The 26646-nt window shown below is 42.9% G+C and overlaps 1 protein-coding gene across 13 annotated transcripts in view; it reads right to left on the bottom strand.

Moving 5' to 3' along the window:
- Positions 1-26646, bottom strand: part of LOC130153605 (protocadherin alpha-C2-like) — a 97023-nt gene that overhangs the window by 33406 nt on the left and 36971 nt on the right. For 4 of the 13 annotated variants that reach the window (XM_056348677.1, XM_056348672.1, XM_056348671.1 and 1 more), the window contains exons 2-3: positions 5603-5661; positions 3261-3349 (exon numbers count right to left, since the gene is read on the bottom strand). The exons of 2 other annotated variants lie outside the window; for them this stretch is intronic. In XM_056348677.1, the coding sequence (XP_056204652.1) occupies positions 3261-3349; positions 5603-5661 (148 nt within the window). Of the gene's footprint in view, positions 1-3260; positions 3350-5602; positions 5662-14174; positions 14205-14363; positions 18452-26646 lie in introns of those variants that run through there. 7 more of the 13 variants (XM_056348680.1, XM_056348675.1, XM_056348673.1 and 4 more) reach the window with 6 other exon arrangements.

Below are 26646 nucleotides of genomic sequence, written 5' to 3'. Positions count from 1 at the left end.
CATTTCTGCAAATCAAGCTCCATTTATTCAAAGCTAGGCATCCAAAAAAGTTCACTCAGATTAGTGATCACCTATAGAAAGCCTGATATAATTGGACATAGAGCAGAAACCAGAAATTTGTCTGCATTTACTGGACTCACTATATAGCATATGGAGGACAAATGAGATGCCCCCAAGAGCTAAACACAATGCTGTCCTCCACCCAGAGGGAGTTTGAGCCTTCTCATCCCACCTCAGCTGGAAGTATCCTGACTACAAACCTACAAATTATTGGACTGGTGCATAAGAAAATGCAAAGACAATTAAAAAATGCCAGAGCCGAGATTCACTGTCCCCTGCATAGGTGAAATATGCAGTACAGTCAATAGGAGTGCTGTCAGACAAATGAGGACCAGGTTTTGCTTGGGCAATACGTATTTGCTGAAGCATCATTTGGTGTTCAAGTACAGCTATGCATTAGGAATTAAGGATTTACTGACTTAACACTTGACTTGTTCATCCTTCCTAAAGTGTCCCTATGACATCATCTTTGAATGCTCTCATTGATTAACACTCTGAATCTGTCTTTGTGAGGCATCTTACCGGTGGCTTTTGTGGATTGTTAAATTAAATGAATGGTTTAGTGACAAACTGATTGAGATTAATCAATTGACTAAAACAACTGTATGGGGAATGTATGCACAGAGCAGGCTTGGAAGTGTTTTCCAGTAATCAGAAGCATAGACCTGCAGCCGCCACAGTCTGCTGATGATAACAGAGAGAACAAATAGCTTATCTAGAAGTTTATCCGGACCCACGTGCATACCATTCATATGCAAATGTTATGTTAGAGGCAAATGCATTTGTTGATTCAATCGACTGCAATTGACCATAATGAGTTGAATCTCTTCTGAAAAGCATCAGTTGTGCATGTTAACCTGATGAAAAATTACAGGTATTGAACTTTAGCCAGAAAAAGAAATAAGCATTGAAATAGATATTTGTGGGAAACTGCAGACAGGATTCTAAAATAATGGTAGTAAATTGCTGAAAATGTGATGCATGGTGATGTTCTTAAGCTATGAAAATTAACACAATCATTAATCCTTGATATTTCTCTATGAATTGCTTGTTTGCTATTAAGGACCAGGGATATCTGTAGCTTTTGCTTACAAAGAGCGAAGAATACCTGAAACTCACTAAAAAAAGGTCTAATTAATGTTACATCAGAGTCACTAATCCCTTGGGAGTGGACAAAGACAAAACAAATTAGTCTTTGTTATGCAGGAAAAAATATTCATTTACATGGAACCTGATTCACAAAGATTGAATTTAAAGGTAGCTATAACTAGTGTGGATATTCCATAATACAATTTTAATTAGTCACATTTTTCTGTATGGCAGAAAAATTTCCTGTTGCTGAAGGTATTTCTTACAACCTGTTTGAATACATTACCTAGAAGCAAAAACCACAGAGAAACAAGTGATCTACAATGCTCAGTCCAAGGGCCAGAGTATAAAGCCTTGGTACTTGGACTCTCCAGCTGCCCAGCTCCACAGGGCCCCCTGCCAGCTCCTCTCACTATGCCCTACCGTTTTCTCTACCCTACATAGCCATCAACACACAGAGTGACATGCGTGACAGGGATGCATTCATTGTACAAGTACCTCGTTGCATGGTCATAGAGGGAAAGAGCAGTAACAGTCAAGGGTTACTGCTGCTTCTCAAACAAAGGGATGTTCATGTTCCCAAAGCGAGTATTAAAATGATAAGACCCAACAAGAATAGCAGGGAGGAGTCCAGCTAGCAGAACAGGGCTCTGGGACACAAATGCTAATGGACATCCTCAGAAGACAGGACCATCCTAACTTTACATTTACATTCAGGTACTTAGAAATCTACATTACCAACCAGTAAGTAAACATCTGGGTGCAGATTTGCATCCACACTGAACTTGCTATAAGGTGATATACTAAATGTTCAGTCAAGGATGATTAGTGCAGCTGAAAGCCTGAGGGGATCCCTTGCAAAGGTTAGAGTGTACTTGTGGTGATATTTTCAAATGTAAGCTCAACAGTTACACACCCTTCATTACATGCACAGGCTGTAAAGATTTCCTGCAAAGCTTTCAACAGAAAAGAGCACACAAACCCCAGGTAATTATAGCCTAGGGACCTATTATATATTATATTAATTTCCAAATCTGTTTCTGCAAACAAACAAAAAACCCCCCCTTCTGGAACACCAGTGCAGGTTTTGCTAAACATCACTAATTCATGGATATGTTGTAACTGTGACTGCAAATCCTAAAGTTGCTCCTCAGCCCCTATGTTCAGGTAAAATTCCCATTTAAGACAAGGGAAAGTTTTTCACCAAAAAAGTATTAAATAAAGCAGCTCTCACATCTTTGCTCCTCGAAGACCCCACTTCTTAGCCTTTGCCCTGCCTCTGTGATATGAGCATCACTCCTCATTTGAATTTCTGGAGGACTCAGAATGTTCACAGAGCTGTCATGCAGGGCTCACAACCCTACACAGGGCATCCACTAAGTTGACAGTTTAGTTTGGATGTGACTGAAGGCTGCTGCACTGCATCTCTAAATTATTCCTGCTCCAACATAAAAAGTGAGAACATTTTATTGCCTGCACTGCAAAAGGTACAGGTGATTTTTATTTTTTTTAATTAACTCATTGAGAACCTTTGGCCAATTCTTATTGACTGATGTGAAGTCATCAGTCAGTGACTGACTAAATGAAGCTACATTCCAAAATGTTCAGTTTCCATCATCGCGTACTAGTGAACAAAAATAACTAGCAAAAAGAAATAGGTCTGATTTCACCACAGCAAATGAGCAGAGACATTCAAGGAGACTTACTGGGTTTGTAAAAATAACAAAGGGAGAACTGATAAGCTCCTACCCTAGTTATACTGTTCTTTTGAAATGCAGGGCAAATCAGCTCTGGACTCAAGCATTTTGAATCTGAATACACGCATCAGAACTGAAGCCATTCCATTATTTCATTACGCAAAGCAATAAACTCCAAAAGCATGGTGAAAGCTGGGACCAAGGACCCTTATCTCCAGTGCTCATCTGAAATTGAGTAAAGAAAAAGATGTATTTTATACTTTATTATTCCACTCTGTTTAGATACCACAGATTAATTTACAAGAACTTCACTCAGAGACCCAAAACAGAAGAAAAACTAAGATGGAAGCATTAGGAGATCTACTTCAGGTAACATTAGGTCCTCACATATATTCTGGATTTTCACACTCTTACCTGGAGTAGCACTGGAGACTGTTGGCCACTGCTGATCAGGCCCTCCTGGTCCTCCACGTAGGACTCCTGCCTCTTCCATATGCACAGCACTGAGTAAGTATATATCATAGTTAGATTATACAGTTCCCCTCTGCCCTGGGCTTTATAACATTTCCCTTTCTTGCTACTCGTCAAAGGTCACACCTGTTTGTCGCTGTGCAACTATTACTGTAGTATTGCATGATACTCACAAATTTCTGCTGGAGCATTGGATAACTAGCTGTCTTAACTTGCAAAAAATAATAGCTTTATTTACTAAAACACAGTTGTGGCATAATGGATAAACCAAACACATGTGCAGGACATTTTCCTTTCACTAATTGGAAGGCACTAACAAGGAAGTTACACACCTTTGCTGTTACGATGTATTAGCATTAAAGCAAATGAGAAAAAGTTGGTGGAGTTCGTTCTGAGCTTCTGTCATGCTACTTTAACAGTTCCCACCTTCCCGGGTTACAGTACACTTCTCGTGAACAATTCAGAAAGAGAAATACATTTTCTCAACTGCAGAAACTAACACAGCAGATTTTACAGTGTCACATCACACTTGGCCTTGAAAGCATCAATTTGGATATTAGCCAGCACCTTACGTGGAAGGAAAAGAAAAAAATCTGCCACTTTTAATGCAAAGCTAGGCACATATTTGTGTGCAGTTCCTTACAGAAACAGGATTCTGTGGCTGTGTCCCTGTCTCTGTTCACCTGCTACTCAGCTCCCTTCTACACTCCCAGTTAAACTTAATGGGCAGGTTCAACCAAATGTAGCAGATGTCAAGGGTCCTATGGATACCAAATTTCTACAAGTTTTATGATGAAAATCATCAGCTGGGCAAGTCACACAGGCTCAGAATCTAAGATTTCAAGTAAGGATAGGGGCTCCTGATGCGAGAGAATAGAGGAACACATGCAACTTCCCACAAAGGCTTCAGTAGCTCCCCTGCTTGTGAGATTAATTGCTTTAAATGAGCTCTGACTTCTCATTCATTGTTCAAGTAACTTGAGGCAACATCTTGAACTCTGCATAAAAAGGAATGTGGATCCACAGGATCCAGTTGGGAATACACAAGAGTGTGCCTGACTCTGTAGACCAGTACTTAAGAAGCTCAGGTAGGCAGGAGAATTCCTGCTTCAGGATTTTGCTCCCAGACTGTTTATCCATTTTGCAGTAAGCAGTCAGGGATTACAAAATAACCAACAAAACAGCAGGAAAATAAAAGAAAGAAACCAGTTTGCCTAACAGGCCACAGAAACAAGCATGCTCTTTCTTTCTGTCCTTCTGGTGCCTTGAAGTTTAAGTTCGTTTTTATACAGCAGCCCAAAGCCAGCTGGAGCAGCACACTGCCTTCACACACATGGAGCACAGTCTCAGGGACAGACAGTGTGAATCTGAGTTTTGGTCTTCAATCTAATGAAGACTCCTTAGCCTTATGGATAATGGATAAGACGATGACGATGACTACAGTTCCCTTGCACCAACAACTGTGGGAAAACCATACCATCCTGCACTTTTGTAGTGCCACTAGGAACTACTGCAGCCTTGTAATTCCATCTAAACCTGTAAGGTAGCCTTATGATTTACATCAGATTATACCTGAAAATAAAACCAGATTTCTAACCTGCTCAGGAAGGAAGAGAAAAAAAAGTAGTTTTGTTTAGGCTCTACAAAAACAAATTTAGTATAAATCTCTTTTTCCATGTGTACTGATAGCAAATTATAGCAGAGACTGCTTGCGATTTTAGGCAGAGGACTTTCAAAGATGTATATAGAGATTTGGACAGAGCCTCATTTTTCCTTCTTTGAAAATCCATCTCATATCTTCAAAATATCCTTTAAACTGTATTAATCATCTTGATTGCACCATGTAGTTAATAGACCTACTACAGGAGCAGCATATTTTTATGGTAATGAGAGACAACAAGATGGAAAACACATCAATGCTGCAGACAGTCTATTGAAACCTATCAGCATTGATGATTACAGGGAGCTTTAAAGCAAACAAAAAGTGTGTAATCACAGTTAAATAATTCAACAATTGTAGGAATTATGCCTTGACAATCAATGTATACAAAGGCAGTAGGTAAACACAAAACCCCCACAGATGTACAGTAGTACGGTAATAGCATTAAGATGCAGTTGGACTGAATCTGTAACACTAGGAGATAGGCAGTGACAGCAACAGAACTCAGGTGCTTTCCATCTCAGGGTACAGATATCATCAGTCTTCAGAGGAGCCAGACAACTTTGTCCTTTTCACAGAGGACAAAGACAGAATTCCCCTTCATGTGGGGAAACAACATACATACCTTTGCATTCCTGCCCTTAGGGATGCAGAGTAGCGCCAGTCAGGATTGGGGTGTTTTGGCTGTAGAAACAAAAGCCCAGGGTAATGTTAATGTATGTTAAACGTGCTGAAAAGCATATACATCTGGCTAATTTTGTCAGAAGGGTCTATATGGAGCTACTCAATTTTTGTGAGCATTCAGAACCGCCAAATCTTTCTGCAAATCTAAAGAAATTTTCAAATGGACACACAGAGAGTGTCTGTAATAAAGTCGTTTGTATGGCCTTTGGCTAGAGGTGACCTCTGTGGAACGACATTTGATGCTGGAAACCTAAGGACAGTTATTTCATACATCCACCAGCATTATGGGCACAGGAAAAAACCCGCATCATAAATCCATAAAACATACTGTTTGTTTACCTGTTAAGGCCAGGAGAGACTCGAGCTCCTGCATGGAAGAGGATCTGCCTGAGGACGTGTCAAATACAGACCCCTGCGAAGGGGAAGGGGCATGTGGGGTAGCCTGTCTGCTGTGAGGTTTCTGCTGGCATTCAGCAAACTGTAGAGGACTGAGCTAGACTGAAGCAGATTTGCAGGCTGCAGCAAGTCTTTTACCAAAGGCAGACATGTTCTTTCATACAAACTGCTATGTTCTCTATATTCCTGAGAGGGCATCAGAGGTGGAATAGGAAAACAGCTAGCAATACCCTTTGACCAACAAACCTCAATATATGCTGATGTGCTGCAGAATGGCATGCTAAATAAGGAGATAATTAAGAAATTCTCTGTTGCTCAAAAATTGCTCCAGAAAATCTATTTTGCATTGTCAGGGGACAATCACAGTGATTTTCACCTACAGCCAACGAATGCAAGTTCAGGTTCTTTAAAATCAGGCCCTAAGCACATATCAAGGTTACTTCTCACTATTCTCACGACATTCTGTAGGTGGTATCACAGCCAGTGCTTAACTGCAAGCACTGGAATTCAAAGACATAACTTGCGTCCAGAAGCATAATGGACTATACTAATTCCTAGTGTGTCTTGTACAGTGCCAAGCATACAAATAATACATGACAGTAATGGTTTAATTCTTTTCAAGCTATTGGAGGCAGATCAGAAATTAATTTGGCCCCATTGTTTTGAAGAGAAAAAGAAAGTGTTGAATGCTCTGAATTATTTAAATCCAACTGTCTTTCCTCTTGAGGTTGGGGTATGCTTTTCCCTGGATCAATACGTTATATTAAAAAAAAAAAAAGGAACAATTACAACTTACACTAGCTCTCTATCACCATTCTGGGTCCAGCATCACTCAAGAGTGAGATGCTCTTGGATGATGTGCATCCTAGTAGTCTTTATGGTCTGAGTTACACAAAAGGGCGGAGAAGCTGCTATTTGCAACCACATATTAAACATCTATGCTAGCAATTTCCTCCCCATTTAGCCCCTAGTTCTCTGGCATGCTCAGGTTCTGCTGAGTTTAGCAGAATGCAGCGTGAAAAGGGGCCCATTATACATGGTTCCAGTATTTTCTGATTCATTCCATTTTGGCCCCAGTCCCAGGGATGTCAAAGCAACTCTAAGGTCAACCATGTAGTAACAGTCAGTGAAAGCAGGTAGAAAGTAATACACACTGATGAGACCCACTTCCGAGTTTGCCTTTCTTGATGTATGAAGGGTGCCAACACCCCAAGTTTTGGCTTTTACTCTGCTGGAGATTTTCTTATAGCAGGGGAACTACTGGACTGAAGGTGGGGGAAAAGCCTCTTTGCTCTTTTTTGCAATGGGAGAAGTGCATGTTCCCAATTTGTACAGGCTTATAGGCAGTGTGAGGAGGAGGAATCTTACTGCAGTCCCAGGAAAATACAGAGGAAGTGAAATTATATCAAAGAGCTGGAAAAGTCTGACACAAGTTGGGTAGGAGTGAGAAAAGGGGAAAACAGCCACTCGCAGTATATAGATTTTTGTTTTCTAGACGAGAGCTGGAAAGCTCTCAGCTGAGAAACAAAAATCTATGTTCTGTTGCAGTGGGAACTTTCAGGCACCAGATCATAACTGGGTGATGATGGCAGCAGAAACTTATCAGTTAGAAATTCATCATTTATTCACTTCACATGCACAGACCAACATTCACCACATCAATATAACAAACAGCTGCAACTAGGAGATTGTGGTATTTTCAAAGGTTACTACTCAGAAGCTGTGGCATCTTATGGCTACTCCCAAACAGTTCTCTGTTTGCTACTGCTCTTTAGGCAGTGCTGTAGTGCTGCTCCTGCAGAAGCAGAAAAAGGAAGATGACAAGATTGGGAAAATATACTCTGGAGGTGGAAAGATCTACTGCCACAGTTGATCTTCAGACCTTTCAGGGACTGGTTTTTTCAGGGGCTCAGTTTTTAACTGTGAAAAAGTCAGCGTCTGGGACTTCTCTACTTTCTGATGTCTTCACAGGAAGAACAGGCAGTTGGGCAGCAGCTTGACTTTGTCCAGACCTATTCTCACCCAGTTCTACCATGTGGACACTGCTTGACTGGGAATTTTTAGACCTCAGCAAAGCTGAGAAGCACATTTGCCCCACACTTGTGTTATCACAGGACAATGTCCTGTAACTGGCAAAATTGGTGAAATTCCAATTCTGTAAGCATGGCTGGCTTCTCCTTTTGTCCTGCTAGAGACTGAAATTCTTAAGATCCTCTGGTCACCAGAGAAAAGTTGTTTCAATATATCTTTAAATGAGATTGGGAAATGAGGAGCAAGAAAAGCAAAAAAGCTTGACCAATAATAGAAGTGACCGCATAACAGAAGGAAACCTGTTCAGTAACATCTTTCCCCAGATCAGATGCAGCAGCATTGCTTATAGAGCCACCAGGCACTCAGTGTCTGCATGCTTGGGTTGGCTTACATCTCTGGTTACCAACAGTCCACCTTTACCAGACCACCCACTGAAACCTGCCACATTGACAGGTGCTGTCACACAGCATGCAGTCACTGTGCCATGACACAATACGGCCCACGTCAAAGAGAGATGTGTCTTCAGCACAGTCCCAGGGGACAGAATTCTGCACAGCAGCTCTCAGTGGGCTCCTCTGCAAAGCCCCATCACAGACTTTGCTGTGAGAAGTGTAGCTGTGTCATAAATCACCACCACCAGGACAAGGTACAGCTGCCAGGAAGCACGAGTACAGAGAGGAATCACAAAGAGGAATACAGACTCTGAAGAGGTCCATTTGCTTCCTGGTTGTACATCCCCCTACTCTCACTACATCACACAATGCTGACAAAGATAATATTGTTCCTTTTATCTCCCCAGCTCCCAATATTACAAGACCCCGTTTCTCACAGGCCAGCTCATTCTACTAACTTTAACATAATCTTAGCCTCACATTTCCCTCAGAGATTTTTGGAGGCCATGTATCTCCTTACCACTCAATCAGTGGAGGTGAGAAAAGTCACACAATACGGCACAGAAGTAACCAACTATTCCCTGTTTCTCCCATCACCTGCTTTTTCTTATTTAGTAACAGTGCACATCATCATAGTTGTGCGATGAGTCAAAACCTATCCAGGTGCCTACAGAAGTGGTTGTCATTGCATCAGGTAAACACCTCATGGCAACAGTTTGCTCCTGCCGGTTCTTCCAGGCACCAGAGTTGCATTCTACCAATCACATAACCACAAGCATTAATGTTCCCAGTCATAAAACATCCAACCCTATTGGAAAGTCTGATAAGCAAAGTGAATGTATAATATACAATGGAATCATCTTAGCAGCAAAAAAGCTCATGCAAAATTCCACACAGTTGTTTTTAAATTGCACAGCATGGGTTAATTTAAGAATAATTTCACTGTTCATGGAAAATAAATTCAGTTGAAAATACATTGTTATGAACATTTTGCTAAGTTACCTTTGTTTTAGCTAATACTTCAACACAGGAAGTTTCCCTGGGATAGAAGGAATTTCCAAATATTTTTAATGTTGTCCTAATCCTGTATTCATGAAAATCAGTGCAAAGGCTACCATTCACTTCAGTGACTGTTAGAACAGGGCCTGCCTGAGGCAGAGAAGTGCGAATCAAACATTTACAAAGAGTTACCAGGTGATGAGACTGCTAAAAACTTCCCACTCCATTCCTATTTCCATACAAACGCACGACAGAATGACAAGGTATACTATCAAATACATCCGCTTTGAAGCAATAATAAAAGGCATTTTAGAACCCCTGACCGCATACAGCTCTGCTTATTTTCCAGTGAGACAATGCTGACAGATGTGGTGAAACAGAGGGTTCTATTCCTGGTTTTCTTCTGTAAATGTTTAGAATTAATTCTATGTGGAGAACAAACTATTTATAGACTGAACATGTGTTTATCATACAAGAAATCAGAATGGAAACTGGAAAAGAGTGTAATTCAGAAGCCCAAAGATTTTCTTCCTGGAGTGTTCATTTGCATTCCTCACTCTAAGAAAACTAAGGTGAAGGGAACGGGCAAGTGCTTCTGTAAAGTATATTTAATTAATTCCAAGAGAAGGAAAACACTTCTGCTTAATATTGAATGCAAATTTCTGCTGGCACAGCAGTAAGCATCGAACCAAGAGTCTGACTGCACGGAAGCACAGAGCACTGACCCTGCTTAACAGAACAGGTTCAGATACTGCCACTAAACAAAAGAACAAACATTTATAGTTAACCTTTAAAATGTCAGTGGGATGGAGAAATTCTTAAAGGCTTAAGTTCTTGAAATGAGATTGTAAGATATTAATACCTTTAAAGCCCTGAGAAATCTCTTGGAAAGACCGCTCCAGACAATGCTGCGGGTTTACTAGATTTAGACACTTCAAAACATGCTTTCATTTTAAAGCAGTATCAAGATGTGTTCAACTCAAGTGTTTGGGTTTTTTTCTGTGTGTTAGCAAGCTGGTTTTGAAGTGCAAAATGCAGAGAAAGAGCCAGAAGCAAAGCAAACAGCCATAAAACTGCAGTGAAACCCTGCATTTTACCATCACTAATATGCAGCTTTTGTTTCACTTTCTGAAAAGTGTCCATAGAGTACCATTCAGATTTTTTTCTGAACATCACATGAAACATCATATTTTGTCAGCCATGTGTCACCACACAAAAAGGGGTACAAGGCAATGCACAACAAGAACAGTTTTCAGCTAGTTCTCTCAAGTATCCAGACTGTCCACTCATCATTAGGAATGTGCCAGGCTGCCTTCTAGAGCAGAAATCTGCTGTTAAAACATATGTTGGTTTGATTGTTATTCCCTGCATTGAAGGGAAAAAGTTGTCATGAGATGCAAGACATAATGAATGAACTTATCCACACAGAATGTAAGAACAAGACGGCAGAGATGAAAAGGACCAAACACAACCCAGACATTACTCAGCATCTTCACAGGCCTATAAGGAAGGGGACTCCAGACTAAAGCACTGAAACCTTTCCTGAAAATGATGGATCATCGCTACAGCAGTGCTCAGTAACTAAATCACATCTCCACACACCCCCTTCACAGCTGTGGGCACCCTCTTTTCGGAAGGCAGGAATCCAGGCTGCCCGTAACCTCACACAGCACCAGCAATGAAGCCACAGTATTTTGGTGTCCCTATATTCTGCCTGTGCTGCCTGCCTGGTCACCCTGCAGCACTCACCTGGCCGATGAGACAACAATACCCATTAACCCCGCATTTGGATCCTTATTACCAGGCTCCTGCCAGCAATAACTGTTTCTGAGGTTTTCAGTGCAGCTGTAAGCATTGGTACCTTTCTTCTTTTACAAAACACACTTGGTTTGAAATATTCTTAAGAACCTATAAAGCAGGGGTCCTCAAACTTTTCAACCAGGGGGCTGGCGTGCGGATGAAGTGGCAGGCAGTCATCTGCGGCTGCTTGGTTTCCCCCCCAACCCCCGGTGGGGCGCGAGAGTGTGTGGGTGTGGGTGTGGGTGTGTGGGTGTGGGGGTGTGTGTGGGTGTGTGGGTGGGTGTGGGTGGGTGTGGGTGTGTGGGTGTGGGTGTGTGTGTCTGTCTGTGTGTCTGTGTGTCTGTCTGTGCGTCTGTCTGTCTGTGCATCTGTGCGTGTGCGTGTGCGTGTCTGTCTGTGTGTGTGCGTGTGCGTGTGCGTGTCTGTAAATACCGTGGGTCGTAGTTTGAGGACCCCTGCTATAAAGGACCATATAGGCAAACAAGGTGAATGCAGAAGCACAGGCTGTCTTGGAGACACCCTCAGAACACTAGCAGTACAAGTCAGAACAGTCACACAGGTATCAGCACTTCAACAGAGACAAAGAATTCCCTACCTAACCTTAATACACAGAGCTTTCCCTTCCATTGCATCGTTCTAATTGCCCAAGGAAATCAGTCACCACTTAGTGTAAAGTAATTAACATCTTTGACCTTACACGGAAATATGAAAAGGACCTTATTGCATCAAGAATTAGGGATATTTATCCCAAATAATTTTGAAATATTTTTCCTCTCACTGTAAAAGTATTTGCAAAATATTAGCATTTGTGAAACCCTATGTACGATATGCACGCATAGAAAGCCCATTCATCTGGCCCCGTCCTTACCACTTAACAGCTATTAGAAGATCAATTTCCAAAAACTGAAAAAAAAAGTTCATATGATCCAAAAGTAACATATACATCAGAGATTGATTATGTAAACCAATGCAAGGACAACGATGCCTGTTGTTATGCTTCACAGGTGAAGGCATGGGCTTTTAAAGACTGATTAGAAGTTCCCTTTAACTAAAAAGAGGAAGAGCTCTCTGAAGATCTAAGAATACAAAGATCATTACCCTTATAAAGTAGAATTCAGTGTTGCTAAGCAATGGATGGCGTCTCCAGTGCATATGCTGAGCTTGAAACAAGGGAAAGACATGGTTTTATAGTATGTAATTAGCTAGGAACTAGTAATTAGTGAATGCCATTACATTCACCCACTTTCTCATGTATACCTGGCATCGATACATCTTCATAGTATGTACTACCACGGACAGTTTAAGAAGCAGAGACCCAAGAAAAGAACTTGTGATGAGTAGAACTTGTCAGAATTTCACTTCTGTTTAAATCATACAGAGCTATTTGAATAATTGATTCCTCTTTTGGATCATAGCTGCTCACAGACAGGCATTCATTAGTCTGTTCTATACATCTCTTTACTTTTATATCCCAAGTTCGGGCTGGCTTTGCTGCCACTGCCCAATATACACTGGTGTTCAAAAATTGCTAATTCATTGCATTCAATGGATTGATTCCCAAAACGTGATGGGAATCTGTCTGTTACACTAATTTACTACTGTCCTTGCTTCCAAAGCAAAGCCATTTTCAGCTATTGCTTCTCTTCCCCCTCCCCCAAAAATCAGATGTGAAGTGTTTATTTCACTCTGATTCTTCAGCATACATGCTTATAGAGTATGTCTCATGTTCCCTCCTGTATCAGAGACTCCAGGCATTTTATTATACTCAGAAAGATTTTAACGTACAAAAACTGTGCAGAAAGAGAAAAAATACTTCCCCCATACCCTGCCACTGTGACTTACAAAAACCTCACTGCATTAATTTTAAATGGCTTAATTTTGAACGGATGATAATTACTCTCTAGAAGCATTTTAATGGAAGATTTGCTAGCCCTTAAGATTTGTGCATCTTTGTGCAACAAAACAACAGTTGCAAAAGATGCCAACATCTTTATATGTGAATAAGTGTAAGGAAATAAATTATATTTCTGTGGCAAGAACACACAAGTCAGGCTCCTTTCTATCCCACCACAGTTACTCCTCCAGCTTTCCCATGTCTTGAGGCATAGCACACATTAATGCATGAACTGATCTTATGCCTGTCACAACTATAGGATACAAGCAACACACAGTAATGGCAAAATTTTCCTTTTGTAAATGAGAATTAGTCTCTCCTGTGTGTGCTTCTGGGTTTAGCTTCAACATATGCAGAAAGGAAATTACAGAGCGTGTAAACCACACACTAACTGCAGAGTGCCTGTGTGCTACCATAAAGCAACCATTAATTCTTCACTGTGGGAAATATTGAAAAGGTTAATACACTGCTGATCAAACCATAGGTATTAAACAATTTGCAGTAGCAACCCAGCAGGTTAGAAGTTATCACATTGTAACATAATGATGGTAACTTGCTGTAATTCTCTACAAAGACGTCACTGGATTTTCACTGTCCAGGAAGCATGAAATGCAGAATTGGGTTGAACAAACATTATCAAAGGAGGTAATGCAGTTTTCAGACAACTAAAACATGCCCACATTAGTAAGCAAAGCATATTATTGCAATGATCTACATTCAACAGCTTTGCCTAGGTATAAAGTCAATGAAGTAGCAAACATCTATAACTGCCATAAAGTTAGCTATCGATTTCCAGGATAATCACTTTTTTTTAAATTACTTTTTCCTGCAATACTAGTTTTAGCATTAAAAATTTAAGACCACATGTGTCATTCCCTAGCACTCTGTGGCAGGAGGCAATTTTAGATCTGTAAGAGAAAAGGGGAAAAAACAATACTCTATACAGCATACACTGCAAAAATGATGTGAATCCAAACAACAAATGCATGTACTGAACTTACCAAGCAGACCCTGAAAGTCCAAATATTTACCTAGAAACAAAACGCATCGCACAGATTAGATTCATTAGAACCATGTTTCATAGCTGTATGTCAGTGAGCCCAAAAGGGAATATGCTTAATCTTTGAACCTCTGCTTAAGTACAGATTCACTCAGAGCACTGTGCTGACCATTTATCAACGTAGCCTCACCTCGTTAGGAGTAATGGAGTCATTTTTTAGTATGATCAGGTTTTGTGCACTCTGCCCACTCTGTCCTGTCAGATGCCTCTCAGTCACCACTGCAGAGGGGCCAGTAGTTCCTGTTGGGCCACAGGTATTGTAAAACATAAAAGTGTCACTTCCTGATCCTGCAGTTAGGCATGCCTTATAGCAGTAGGTCTTAGTGAGAGACCCATTGCCCCTCACTTCAATGAAATGTGGTTGTACTTTTAAACCGTGGGGCAACCTAGCATCGATGTTGTTGTTGGCCTGCTTGTATAATTCAGCAGGGCACCGTTCTCTGACCCCACAGAACCCTGCACAGCAGGAGTCCCCATACAGACTGTATCTGTAGCACTTGATAACAGTAAGCCCAATGATCGTGAAAAGGAAAACGAAGGAGATAGCGCTCAACGCGATAATGAGATAAAGAGTGATCTCTGAGTAATTGCTCGGACTTCTAAAGTGCCTTCTTGTATCAGGGATGATTTTTGAAACTCTGTCCACCACAGCAACAGTGATGGCTACTGATGAGGACATCGGTGGCTCTCCATTGTCTCTCACCTCCACCGTCAGGTTGAAAGTAGGCATGGTGTCCTCCCCCAGTCTGCGAGTAGTCCTAATCTCCCCAGTATGTAGCTCCACCCTGAACAAACCTGGATCTGAGGTCTGCACCAAGTAGAAGAACAACCAGGCATTTTGTCCTGAGTCCCCATCAATGGCTATAATTTTGGTGACCAAATATCCAGCATATGCCGAGCGTGGGATCATCTCCAGGGCTGTTGAAGTGTTGGTTGAGGTAGGATACAGTATCTGTGGAGCATGGTCATTCTCGTCCATCACATAGATGTGGACAGTGACAGTGCTGCTCAGTGGTGGGATCCCGGCATCCTGTGCCTGGACAATCACCTGGAACTCCCTTAATGTCTCATAGTCAAAGGACCTGACAGCATACATGTTGCCGCTATCGGATTTAATAGAGACATAGGAGGCGACAGGTAGCCCTTCAATCTTCCCATCTATTAAAGAGTAAGACACATGGGCATTTTCGGCGACATCTGGGTCGGTAGCTTTGATAGTGCACAGCAAGGCTCCAAGGGGGTTGTTCTCAGGGATGTAAACCGAGTACACAGGTTCCTCAAAGTGTGGAGGATTATCATTGATGTCAGAGATCTCGACATGGATCACCTTCTGGGAGGAGAGAGGGGGGCTTCCAGAGTCGGTAGCTGTAACTGTGATGTTGTACGCTGCTGCTTTCTCATGGTCCAGTTTGCCCTGGGTGATCAAGGTGTAGGAGTTCTTGAAAGAGTTGAGCGTGAAGGGGAGGCCAGGGGGAATACGCAGACTCACTTGCTTGTTCAGCCCTGAGTCCTGGTCAGTGACGCTCATCAGGGCCACCACAGTTCCTGCTTTTGCATCCTCTGGCACTGGGCTGTACAGGGAGGTCAGGACCACCTCAGGAACATTATCATTAGCATCCACAATGTTGACCAGCACCTTGCAGTGCCCAGCCATAGAGACAGGGCCCTGATCAGTGGCTTGCACATAGATCTCATAGGAGGATGCCTCTTCATAGTCCAAGGTACCATTAACACGCACCTCCCCTGAGTGTGGGTCCACACTAAAGAGCTGCCTCACCTTCCGTGGGGTGTAGCTGCCAAAGGAGTAGATCACATCCCCGTTGGAGCCCTCATCAGGGTCTGAGGCATTGAGCTTGACCACTAGGGTGCCAGGTGGGGCGTTCTCCAGAAGGCTCACGGTGTAGGTGGAACGGTCAAAGGCAGGTGGGTTGTCATTGGTATCCACAACTCGCACAGAGATCTGGGCCGTACCGGACTTGGGGGGGTCCCCACCATCCACAGCAGTGAGCACCAGCTGCTGCAGGGCACTCTGCTCCCGGTCCAGCGGCTGCTGCAGCACCAGCTCCAGGAGCTTGCTGCCACTCTGGAAGCCTTTAAGGTCCAGGGCAAAGTGGCGGCTGGGGCTGAGCTGGTAGCTCTGCACAGAGTTGGTGCCCACATCAGGGTCCTGGGCGCTCTCGATGTGGAAGCGGGCCCCGGGCACGGCAGACTCACTGATCTCCAGCCGGTAATCCTGGCGGGGGAAGCACGGCGCGTTGTCATTGATGTCCAGCACCTCCACCTCCACGTTGTGCACCTCAATGGGCTGCTCGATGACCAGCTCCAGGCTGAGGAAGCAGGCGGGGCTCAGCTCGCAGAGCGCTTCGCGGTCCATGCGCTCCCGCACCAGCAGCGCGCCGCGGCCCAGCTCCAGCTCCAGGTACTGCCGGCCGCTGCCCGAGGTCAGCCGCGCTCCCCGCGCCGCCAGTCGCCGCGGATCCACGCCCAGGTCGCTCGCCACGCTGCCCACGAACGCACCGAGCGGCAGCTCCTCCGGCACGGAGTAGCGGAGCGGCCCGCCCGCCGCCCGCCCGGCGCACAGCCCCAGCAGCGGCAGCAGCCCCAGCAGCGGCAGCAGCCCCAGCGGCAGCAGCCCCAGCGGCAGGCCCAGCACCGCCGCCCCGCCGCGGCTCCGCCGGGCGGCCGCCGCCATGACCGGGGCAGGGGGGGAGCTGCCGGAGCCCGGAGCCGCCTCGCCCGGCCCTGGCCCGGCCTCACTCCCCGCCGCCCGGCCGCCTCATGCAAGCGGCGAGCAGCAGCCGCCCGCCGCCTCCAGCGCCGCCGCCGCCCGGTCCATGCTCGCCGGCTGCTCCGAGGAGGAGGCGGAGAAGGAGGGAGGAGGGACCGGGGCTCGCCGGATCGGCTTTCTGCTGCTCCAGCTGCCGCGCGGGAGGAGGCGGGGGAGGACGTTAAGCCGCGGCCGGCTCCGGCTCAGCACCTGGGCCGGGAACGGCGCCCCGGCGGCCGCGGAGCCGCCCCCCGCCCCGGCCTCACCCACGTGCTGCGGCCCCTGCGCGGGCCGGACCCCCGCTGCCGCCGGCCGCGGGCTCCGTGCGCCGAGCCGGCCGGGGTGAGCTCCCTGCCGCCGCCCCTCGCCGCCGCCCCAGCTTCACTGCTGAAGCTTCGGGGCGCGGGGAGGAAAGGGGGTGGGGTGGGGGTGGGCGCGGGGAGGGGAGGGCCGCAAACAGCCCGCACTCCCGGACCTGCTGCTGCAGTGCTGAAGTACATCCGCTTGGGAGGGTTAAATCAGCGCAGGGCTCCGGAAAAAAACGGGCCTCCAGCCAGGTCTGGTGCCGTCTGTGTGTTGCTGCAGTGTGTTTGACGACCTCTTTCTTGGAGACCTGCCCCCCTGCTCCCTCGGAGATTCATCCTTGCTGCAGCACTGTCCCTTGCCCAGCCTCCGCGGAGCCCCCCAGCCCCGCTTCCACCCTCCTCCCGCTGGGCTGGCAGAATTCTGCAAGTCACACCCACGAGTTATGAGCATTTAAGGTGGGCTCCAGTTTCTCATCCAATGCAATACACAGGCTCAAGAGGATCAAGTGAGCTGGAGAGAAGATGGAACGCAATCAGTTCTCCAGTTACAGTTTTTCCCTCCTCTACCCTTGTGATGGAGGACTGACAAAAGACAGGGCTGTGAAATTAAACTAGCTCAGCAGTGGGGGTGAGAGTGTTGCAGCTGCTATGAGTTGTACCCCAATGCCACAAACTTCAGCAAAGACAGACTTAAGCATTCATTCATACAACATCTAAATTACTAAGCTGACATATTCAATGAGACAAACCACAGGACATAGTCCTCCAGGCAGGCAACTGTTACATCTACTACCCAGTGCAGAAACTGCTTCCCTGCTAGTATTTCTCTCCCTGTTGTTTTTTTCCTTGCTTATGCCACAAAGTCTTCTGGAATGTCCAGTGGATCCTCTCTGGATCGGGCTGGTCTATCAAGGGAGAGGGCGACCTCAACATTCAGCTAAAACCTCTTTTGTTGCCTTTTGTGGACCTGGGCACCCCTCACCATGTGGGATGACTTTTGAGAGCACAACCATACGCTCTAAATCCTGAAAGTTTTTACTATAATACCTGATGCACAAACCCCAGAGAGCAATTGCCCTAACTCTGACCCTTAGCACTGCTAAGAACAATTGCCCATCTACCAGCTTTTATCAGTGGCCACCATTATCAGAAGAGACAATATTAAGAGCAGGATTACCTGACACGTGTTTTGGCTGATGAGTTCATTTACTTCTCAGCTCACTTTTGTGGCCCAAATATTTGCCCTCACATCTATTCTAATGTGACCAGTACCCCAGTGTCTGCAAATACTGCTGTGTATTTGAATAAAAAAACCCCAACCCTGTTTATCTTTCCAAGTATGATAAATGTAGGTCTGTGTGCAGACCAAGAAGGGCAGATAGAGATGCCAAGTGCCTAGAACATCTGGAAAATTGCCCATTTCATCCAGTTGTCTAAACAGGAGCCAAACACTTTAAAAAAAAAAAAAATCAGCTTCAAATTTTTGGCTAGCCACCCACCTTTAAGATCACAATATTCACAGATTTAGAACAAAATGCCTTGACAGTCTCACAAAAATAAAAGCCAAAACAAACCAAAACAAAAAAAAACCCCAACCTACACCCTGCTAAAAGCTATAAAAAAGCTACAGCAGCAGTAATATACATGGATTATGTGACCGTGTGCCAAAACAACTTGCAGTCATCAGGTAAAGCAAAAGCCTGAAGGGTCACACCCTCAGTGTTCCAGACAACCAAACAGTGGTTTCATCCACAGTCCATGGATCATTTCTGCCTCATACCTCCCATGTGTACAGCCAGAAAGTCCTCTAACAAACATACAGCACACCAATAAAAGACCAAAAGCCACAGCAACACTGGCAACATCTAAGGCCCTGCCTTAAGGAACACGTTTGTAGAAACTCTCCTGGGAACAGAAAATGCCCATTCTAAGAGGCGGTGGGTGCTAAGAAGAAGAATCCTCTCGGTAGGCAATGCCTTTCTAGCCACAAGTTAATTTTATTCACAGTGTGTGAATGAAACACACCAACCACATACAGGGGCTTTTAATACCAGCGAGGGATCTTTCACACTGTTCCTAGACCCCAGTGAGTTACTGTTAAGAGTGTTACATGTTATATGTTATAGACATTCAGGCTCTGCTCCAGTGCATTCCAGCAGGTCCCCCAGCAAGGAAGGGCTGATGAACACTCAAATCCTGGCCCACTTCAGCATTTACATGCTACCTAGGTCCATCTTTCCTCACGTCCTGTCTCTCTGTGGACAGCTAAGACTGTGTATATCAGAAGTTTTGCAAAACACCACAGAATGTAAAACTGAACAGAGATATCATACACACACTTAACCAAGCCATTCTAGAACATACTCCATAATATTTACATTCCCATCAAACATGTTTCTAAGCCTCAGGTTCTTAGAAAATTTTCCTAATTTCAGAATCATAACTCCTGGCTCCTTGCATTTTTGTAAGTTTTATAGCACCAATAAAATAGGTACTCTGATTTTCATTTTACAGACTAATACTGTAACTTGGCTTATTTACAGTACCACTGTACAAATGTAATAGCCTTTCTCAAAATGTTAGCTTTATACAGTTTTTCTGGCTATGCAGTTTATAAGTGATATACTGAAACTGATTAAATGTTCCCCAAGTCCCTTTAAAACTGTACAAACATTCATTGATGGCCACAATAATTTTAGTTATTTCCATCAGCTTTAATGGTAATGCTGAGTCAGTTCTGCAGGCCTCAATTTTCAATTCAGGAAAAACTTCCATTGAGAAAACATTTCAGGATCTGGTCTGTAGTAATATTGATTTTTCTAAGTGAAAGGAAAAAATTGAAACATAGAAAAACATAATTTTAGTTTCAATTGAATTGAGGCTTAGGGGCACTCTAGTTCTCTTTTCCCCAGAGTTTGTTTTCCAGTAGTTTCTTGAAATTTCATGTAAGCATCAGATTTTGAAACACCTTCAAGGCTCACCAAATAAATATGTACCCAGTGGGTTCAGATTAGTGCATGTGAGCAAGAGAATAAGAATCTGTCCCTGCAGCAAAAACAGTTGATAAAACATACCAGGTCCAAATATCCATTTGCTGATAAATCTGGTAACCCCTGACGTGACTGGATACTCTCTGTGTGCAGTATCTATACATATACAGGCCTATTGGGCTTTGCTGACATACAAAAATTTTATTTGTCACCACTTTAATTAGCTTGGTTAAATTAAATGGTATGAGTCCTTTAACATGAGCATAAATGTATGGGTGTAGCAAAGAATACACTGATTTTATCAAGTCCTGCAGAAGAAAATTGAGTATATATCAAAATAGTAATACACCGATACATACCTATACCAGAGGTTGTAGTAATACAACTATTTTAGTATGAAAAGTCCTCACATTCCTATGTAAGCCCTCCTTGAAACAGTCTGACCTATAGGTATGCCTGAATTAGTAGCAGTGTAACACAGTGTCACAGAAATATTCCTGTACTGATATTTCTCTTGGTAGCGATACAATTATACACAGATAGAGTTGTGTAGGTATTTAGGGCCTTGAAAAGCTCATCCATTTCAAATACCACCTGTACAAGGAATGCTTTTATATAACATTGTAACTAAAATCACTAAGTTTGCCTGAGCAGCAATAAATCTGTGTTCAATTTGCTTCATTGCATAACACTATGCAGAGTCCTTCCTCTGGCTATTTTTGAGTGTCACAAAACAAAAGGAGAGAGAAAGACATATTAGAAAACAGGAATGTGAAAATACAACATGTTAACTGAAGAACTCTAAGCTATTTCAATATCTGAGAAGACATTTCACTTCTTTGTAAATAATTTCACCCACAGTAACTCCCATCCCTTAAACATAATATCCAACGACGCAGTGTCATGATGTAGCTCCTTCCTGAACTGGTGAGAAGTCACCAGCTCCAAGGACCAGGTCCTAGATTTTGCAGGTAGTCTTGTCAGCATGTTGGTTTTTAGCAACAATAAGATTGCTGGCATACTATATAAATGCACACACAATTTCTGCCTACTGATAAAAGTGTGCAAAAGAATATGGAGACAAATCTAGAGAACCCAAGCAGGTAAGCAGTGTCATTCTCTAGAAAAACCTAGAGTCCTCTATGTGCCTGCTTAGATGTGGTGCCTGCTTACATGTGTGCCTACAATTTGTCTGCCTTACTTAGAATGAAATCAAGTCCAGAGGAAAGGAGCATCCATCAGTCACAGGCCAGGTTACATCAACCACATTGGAAAACAATACCCGCAAACTGTAAGGGAATGATTCAGATTTGTGAAGTTTCTTATATACAGTTTTTGCCAGTGAGATGGTGGACTGTAGCACCATCTTCTAGCCCACAGGTACTCATGAGATCTACAGAAAAACCATCATGATAATTTCAGGGGATGCTCACACCACTTCTTCAGTCCAACCCATCTTTCACTTCAGTCTCTTGGGATTCCTGCATTCTTCCAAACTCTGCTTACTTCAGTCATGCCCCCTCTCTGCTCTTCTCTGAAGGAGAATATGTACAAGGTTGTTTCTGGTGATTTCCCATGTCTCAAGTACTATCTCAAGAAGATGCTACCTAGAGATGATAAGGCAATGTAAAGGCACAAGTTAAAGGGATCCGTACTCTACAGCAGCTCCCTGCCTGACAAGCCTCCATCAGTCTCAGTTTAGCAATGTGAGCTCAGAGATCCCAAAATATGGGAGTAGGTTTCGCAGTCAGAACAGAGCCAACAAGCAACCTCTTAAATAAGGCCCTGCAACTGAACCAGATCTCTTCCAGTATATGGTTTGCATTCTCTGTGTGGGATTTTCTGGGGACATGGGATTCTCCTCCTTCCTAAAAATACTGCAAAATGCCCAACTGCATAATGTAAAACCTACTGTTTCTATACACAGCTGCTTTGCTCCTATGTTCGAGTCACCTTCCACATTTGAATTATTTGTTGACAAGTCATCTTTTCATATGCAACTTGCCTCCTCCAGTGTTTGAAACAGGCCTGGTACCAAATTGCTCAGTTTGATTGGCTCTATTCTTTCATATCTTTCCCTAAATCAGTTTTTCACATTGGTATGAATTAAACTGGTAAGAATTTTTTAATTATTTTTTTTTTTTGTACCACAAACTTCTGAAGGCAGACTCTTTAAAACATTGCTGTTATGGGAACCAAAGCTGCTAAACATCCAGAAAAAATCCTGTTTGTATTTAGGTCACAATTTCTTTGCAGTATACTACTACTTATTCTAGAAAATAGTATGTTAAGAAAAAAATGGTGGTGAGTTGGGGTATGGAGAAGGGTCTGTGTTATAAATCTGAATTCAAATAAACCACATATAACAAAGATACATAGAAAATACATTTCTTATTCTTCTGGTCACCAGTGTACATTCAATTACTTCTCACTACCAGCCTACAAGTTAGGGATGGATATGTCTCTGACTCATTCTGTTTGTCTTTGGCTATATTTTTATGATGACTTAAAAATCCTTTCAGTAATTTATTGACCATAATGTCACATACTGTGCCTTTCTAAATGGAAGGACATTAACAACTTGGATATTGAGAAAATAACTTTCATCTTTCTAAACTCACCACAAAGCCTGTAAGTGCTATTTCTAGTGCCAAAAGCTTTCTTGAAGGTTTTGGTTGCTGTGCTTTCCTTTACCACCATTGCCTCTCTTCAGAGCTGCAGTCTTTGCCATCCTTCTATGTGGGCTGTGATTCTTCAGCTCAAGCAATTACCACTAAATTTCAGCTCAATGAACTAGTTGAGAGACACATTCTAGTCACACAAATCTCTTCCAGACAATTATAACTGAATTTGTTTCCCTACCTCTGGCCTACTGCCTTACCCCATGCTTATATTCATGTGTTGCACACCCGAGTTTGAGGACTGGGATGAAGTTACAAGGTAGCTGCCCCCCTCTTGAAACTGTGAATGTGTCAGAGCAGTTGCACAGAAACTGAAGACTCAGTTTCATTTTCTGCTTTAAGAAGTTCAAACTTCTTTCCTCACCTCCCTAGAAAGGGCCTTCATCAGATGCCACAGGATGGCCTCCACCTCCATATGGAAACATGGCAAAAACTTATGCCATGCTAGGTCAAAGAGAACAGCAAGACAAGAAGCACGATCCTGCATTCTATACTGAGGTACTCACTGGAAAGGAAGAACAGATGGTAGAAACCTGTTTGTGCTTCAAGAAGTTTTATTAACTTTATACTAAAACACCTTGGGATGATATAATTCACAGTAGAACTAATTCCAGCCTTTTATAACTTTTGTTGCTTCTTATACACACATATCTGGGTTTGTTAGTGATGATAAACTATCTTTGCAGCATTGAGTCCTCCCACTTCAGGCTCATTGTATCAGAACCCGATGACAGTGTCATAGATAATGCATAACCAGTATCATTACATGTGCAATAGCACCCTTTATTCTTTGCTATGTTTTTAATCTTTTGTTTCATACATAAATGTCGAGTTCTATGGTTGTAATTTAGTTTTACTTATGTCATCTTTTTTCCTACCCTATCCACAAAATTTAATTATTAGTCAGACGGTCCTTGATCTGTTTTTTGGGGACCCTCATTCATACCTGCAGATGAAGCTTTTCATACATATTAGTCTCATATTAGTATTTATGTATCTCAGGCATATTAGTATTCTGTTAACTTTACACTTCCTATGTGAAGATCTCAAATCTGAAGGGTCTATTTTCCACCTGTTTCTCTTGAAACCATTTCTTCTGGAAGATTTTCTAACTTGTCCAATGTCATGCAGGTATCTGCCATTAAGTCATATTTCTGAGGAATAGGTACATTCTGGCACAAGGTTACTGCAAAGACTGCTTTGCTTATCCTGTTAAACAACATCTTCTACTAACTTGCGTGGTCCTGTCTGTTCAAGTCTCTACTAATGGCTCCTGAGCTCTCCTACATGGATATCCAAGTTGGACTGGCAGCTCTAAATCTGACAGTGTTGTCAACTTGCTCACAGTCTGATTCTTAAATCCATCCTTTCTTCTTTTCCTTTTTATATTCTCTTTTTTAAATATTCATTCCATACGTGTTGGGGTTTTCTTTCCTATTACTAGCCACAGCTTAACTTCAACTTTCCATCTTTTATTTATACTATCCTCCCCTTTTTTCATTTTGCTCTCTATACATTTCTCTATCTTGCCTCCTTCTACTGAATATTCTCTTCTTTCCTTTCCATCTTCCACCTCTAGTCCATTCAGTTATTTTCTACTCCATTTTCAGTCAGTCCTCCTACCTTTTTCACTCTTGCCTGGGGTCATCCACTCACTTTCTCTCTTTATGTTGATCTTCCATATTTCTTTCCCCTCAATGTCCTAGGACTTTTGCATTTGTCCTTCTGGAATACAAGAAATTTACTGTGTCCCAAAACGGTGCTGATAAGGGATGCTGGTGTCTCCTTTTCCCTTCGTTTTTGTCTACACAACTCAGATAAAGTAGGAAGCTAAGCACCAAACAGTGGCACAGAACCAATGGAAATAGATACCTAGGTATAAAAATAGACAACAAGAATCAAAGTACATGCAAGGACTAATATGAGGACCAGTCACCTTCTTCACTGCTGAGAAAGACTGACAGCATTTTCCTTAGAGCCTGTCAGTGCCTCTCTTTAATAGGCAAAAGAGGTCACGTCTGCATTATAAAAGCTATACAAGTACCCAAGTACTGTGCATTCACTCTCTTGAAAGCATATACTGAGTTATATCTATTAACTTAATTTCTGCTCCCTGTTTCCTGCCAAGTGTCTCTTAGAAGTTAACCACCTAAACCTGAAACCACCTAGTCTGGATCTGAAAAGGAGCTGGCGATCACATAGCTTCGTTATCACACTGTTTTAATGATGACCTATGTTTGCCTTTGAGAGTGTTAGAAGTATTGACTGTCAATGCCCTAACTATAACCTGTACATCTTGTGCTATATCAGATTTTGCTTTTTGGAAGGTTGTGCTTTCTCCTCCTTCATTGGCACTGTTCTTTCTTGCTCTGCTGTTCACCTAAAGACTATCCCAGGTTTGTTGCATTTCCTAATAGCATCTCCATGAACTCTTTTAATTCATGAAAGCACATCAAGTTAGAAAATTATGAATTAAAGACACAAAAGCCTATCTTAAGCTTTAATTTCAATGTTTAATTTATTGAGCCCTGTACCTGGGCGATCATGTCCAATTCAGAGCCACTAAACTGCACAAAAAGACATTGTGAAGATCTTTTCTCAGCAGAGTTGCCCTGCTACAATACTAACAGGATTACCACTTGTACTAAATGGTTAACTCGTGCTTTTGTTATTGAAAGATTCTTTCACTGCAACTTTCTTTTACAAGTCTGCCTAATCCATCCTTGACACATCTTCAAGTTAACTAAAATGTTGCAGACCTTCTGCTGACTAAAGAAAAAAAATAAAAGAAAAGAAAGAAAAAAAACCCCAGACTCACCTGTCTCACACCTGCTGTCACTCTGCTTCCTGGTATTTTCAAAAAATACACACCACCAGGTGAAGCATGCATTAACCTATCACACTGAGTGGCTAATACCAAGTGCATTTTCTCAGCAAAGAAAACCTACATGCAACTTCAGTCCTGTGTGACATCTTAAATGCAACTTAAGTGTTTTGTGTTTATTTCCTGTACAGGAATGCATTCCAATATTCCTTTGTTCACCATAACAAAGCCAGGTTGGGTACAAGTTATATTCAGCATACCTGCCGTGACAGAAGAGCCAGATATGGTGTGGAGTGAATCTCTGCACATCTGGTTCCAGCCTTTCACAGCATTCTCAGGATTAGTCACTATTTAGACTTGCAGTTCTCTATATGGTGGGAAGAAACTTCACACCAAGAACAAATGATTGAGGAAAGTCTCCATCCCAGAACCTACCCAGCTTTTAGCACAAATGGGAAAGACTTTATGCAGCAACACAGCCAAACACCAAACAACCTCTAGTCCCACCGCCCATGCGTTGCACTTTCAGCTGCAGGTCTTTGCCTACAGTTCTGATACAGGTGCCATGATCTCAAGTATACGGGCAGAAAATGAAAACCCTTCAACTGTTTTAAATAGCAGCTGAGAGCTATAAAGGGGGCAGGAATGTATTAGAGCACAGGCCCCAAAACCCATAATGAGTCTGTGAGGATTTTTTATGAGACCAGTATGCTGCTCCACAGCTTTCTGTATTTCATATATCTGCACAGGAATGGCTGAGCAGGGAAAATAGGGCAGGAAAATATTTCAGTTTGTCTGCTAATTCTCAGAAAGCATTTCTGCTCTTAGAAGATTTTTACCTCAAAC

Source organism: Falco biarmicus, chromosome 8 (assembly GCF_023638135.1).
Source record: "Falco biarmicus isolate bFalBia1 chromosome 8, bFalBia1.pri, whole genome shotgun sequence".
NCBI classification, from domain to species: domain Eukaryota; kingdom Metazoa; phylum Chordata; class Aves; order Falconiformes; family Falconidae; genus Falco; species Falco biarmicus.
The sequence above is the reverse complement of the archived record's forward strand: the minus strand, read 5'-3'. Positions and strand labels throughout refer to the sequence as shown.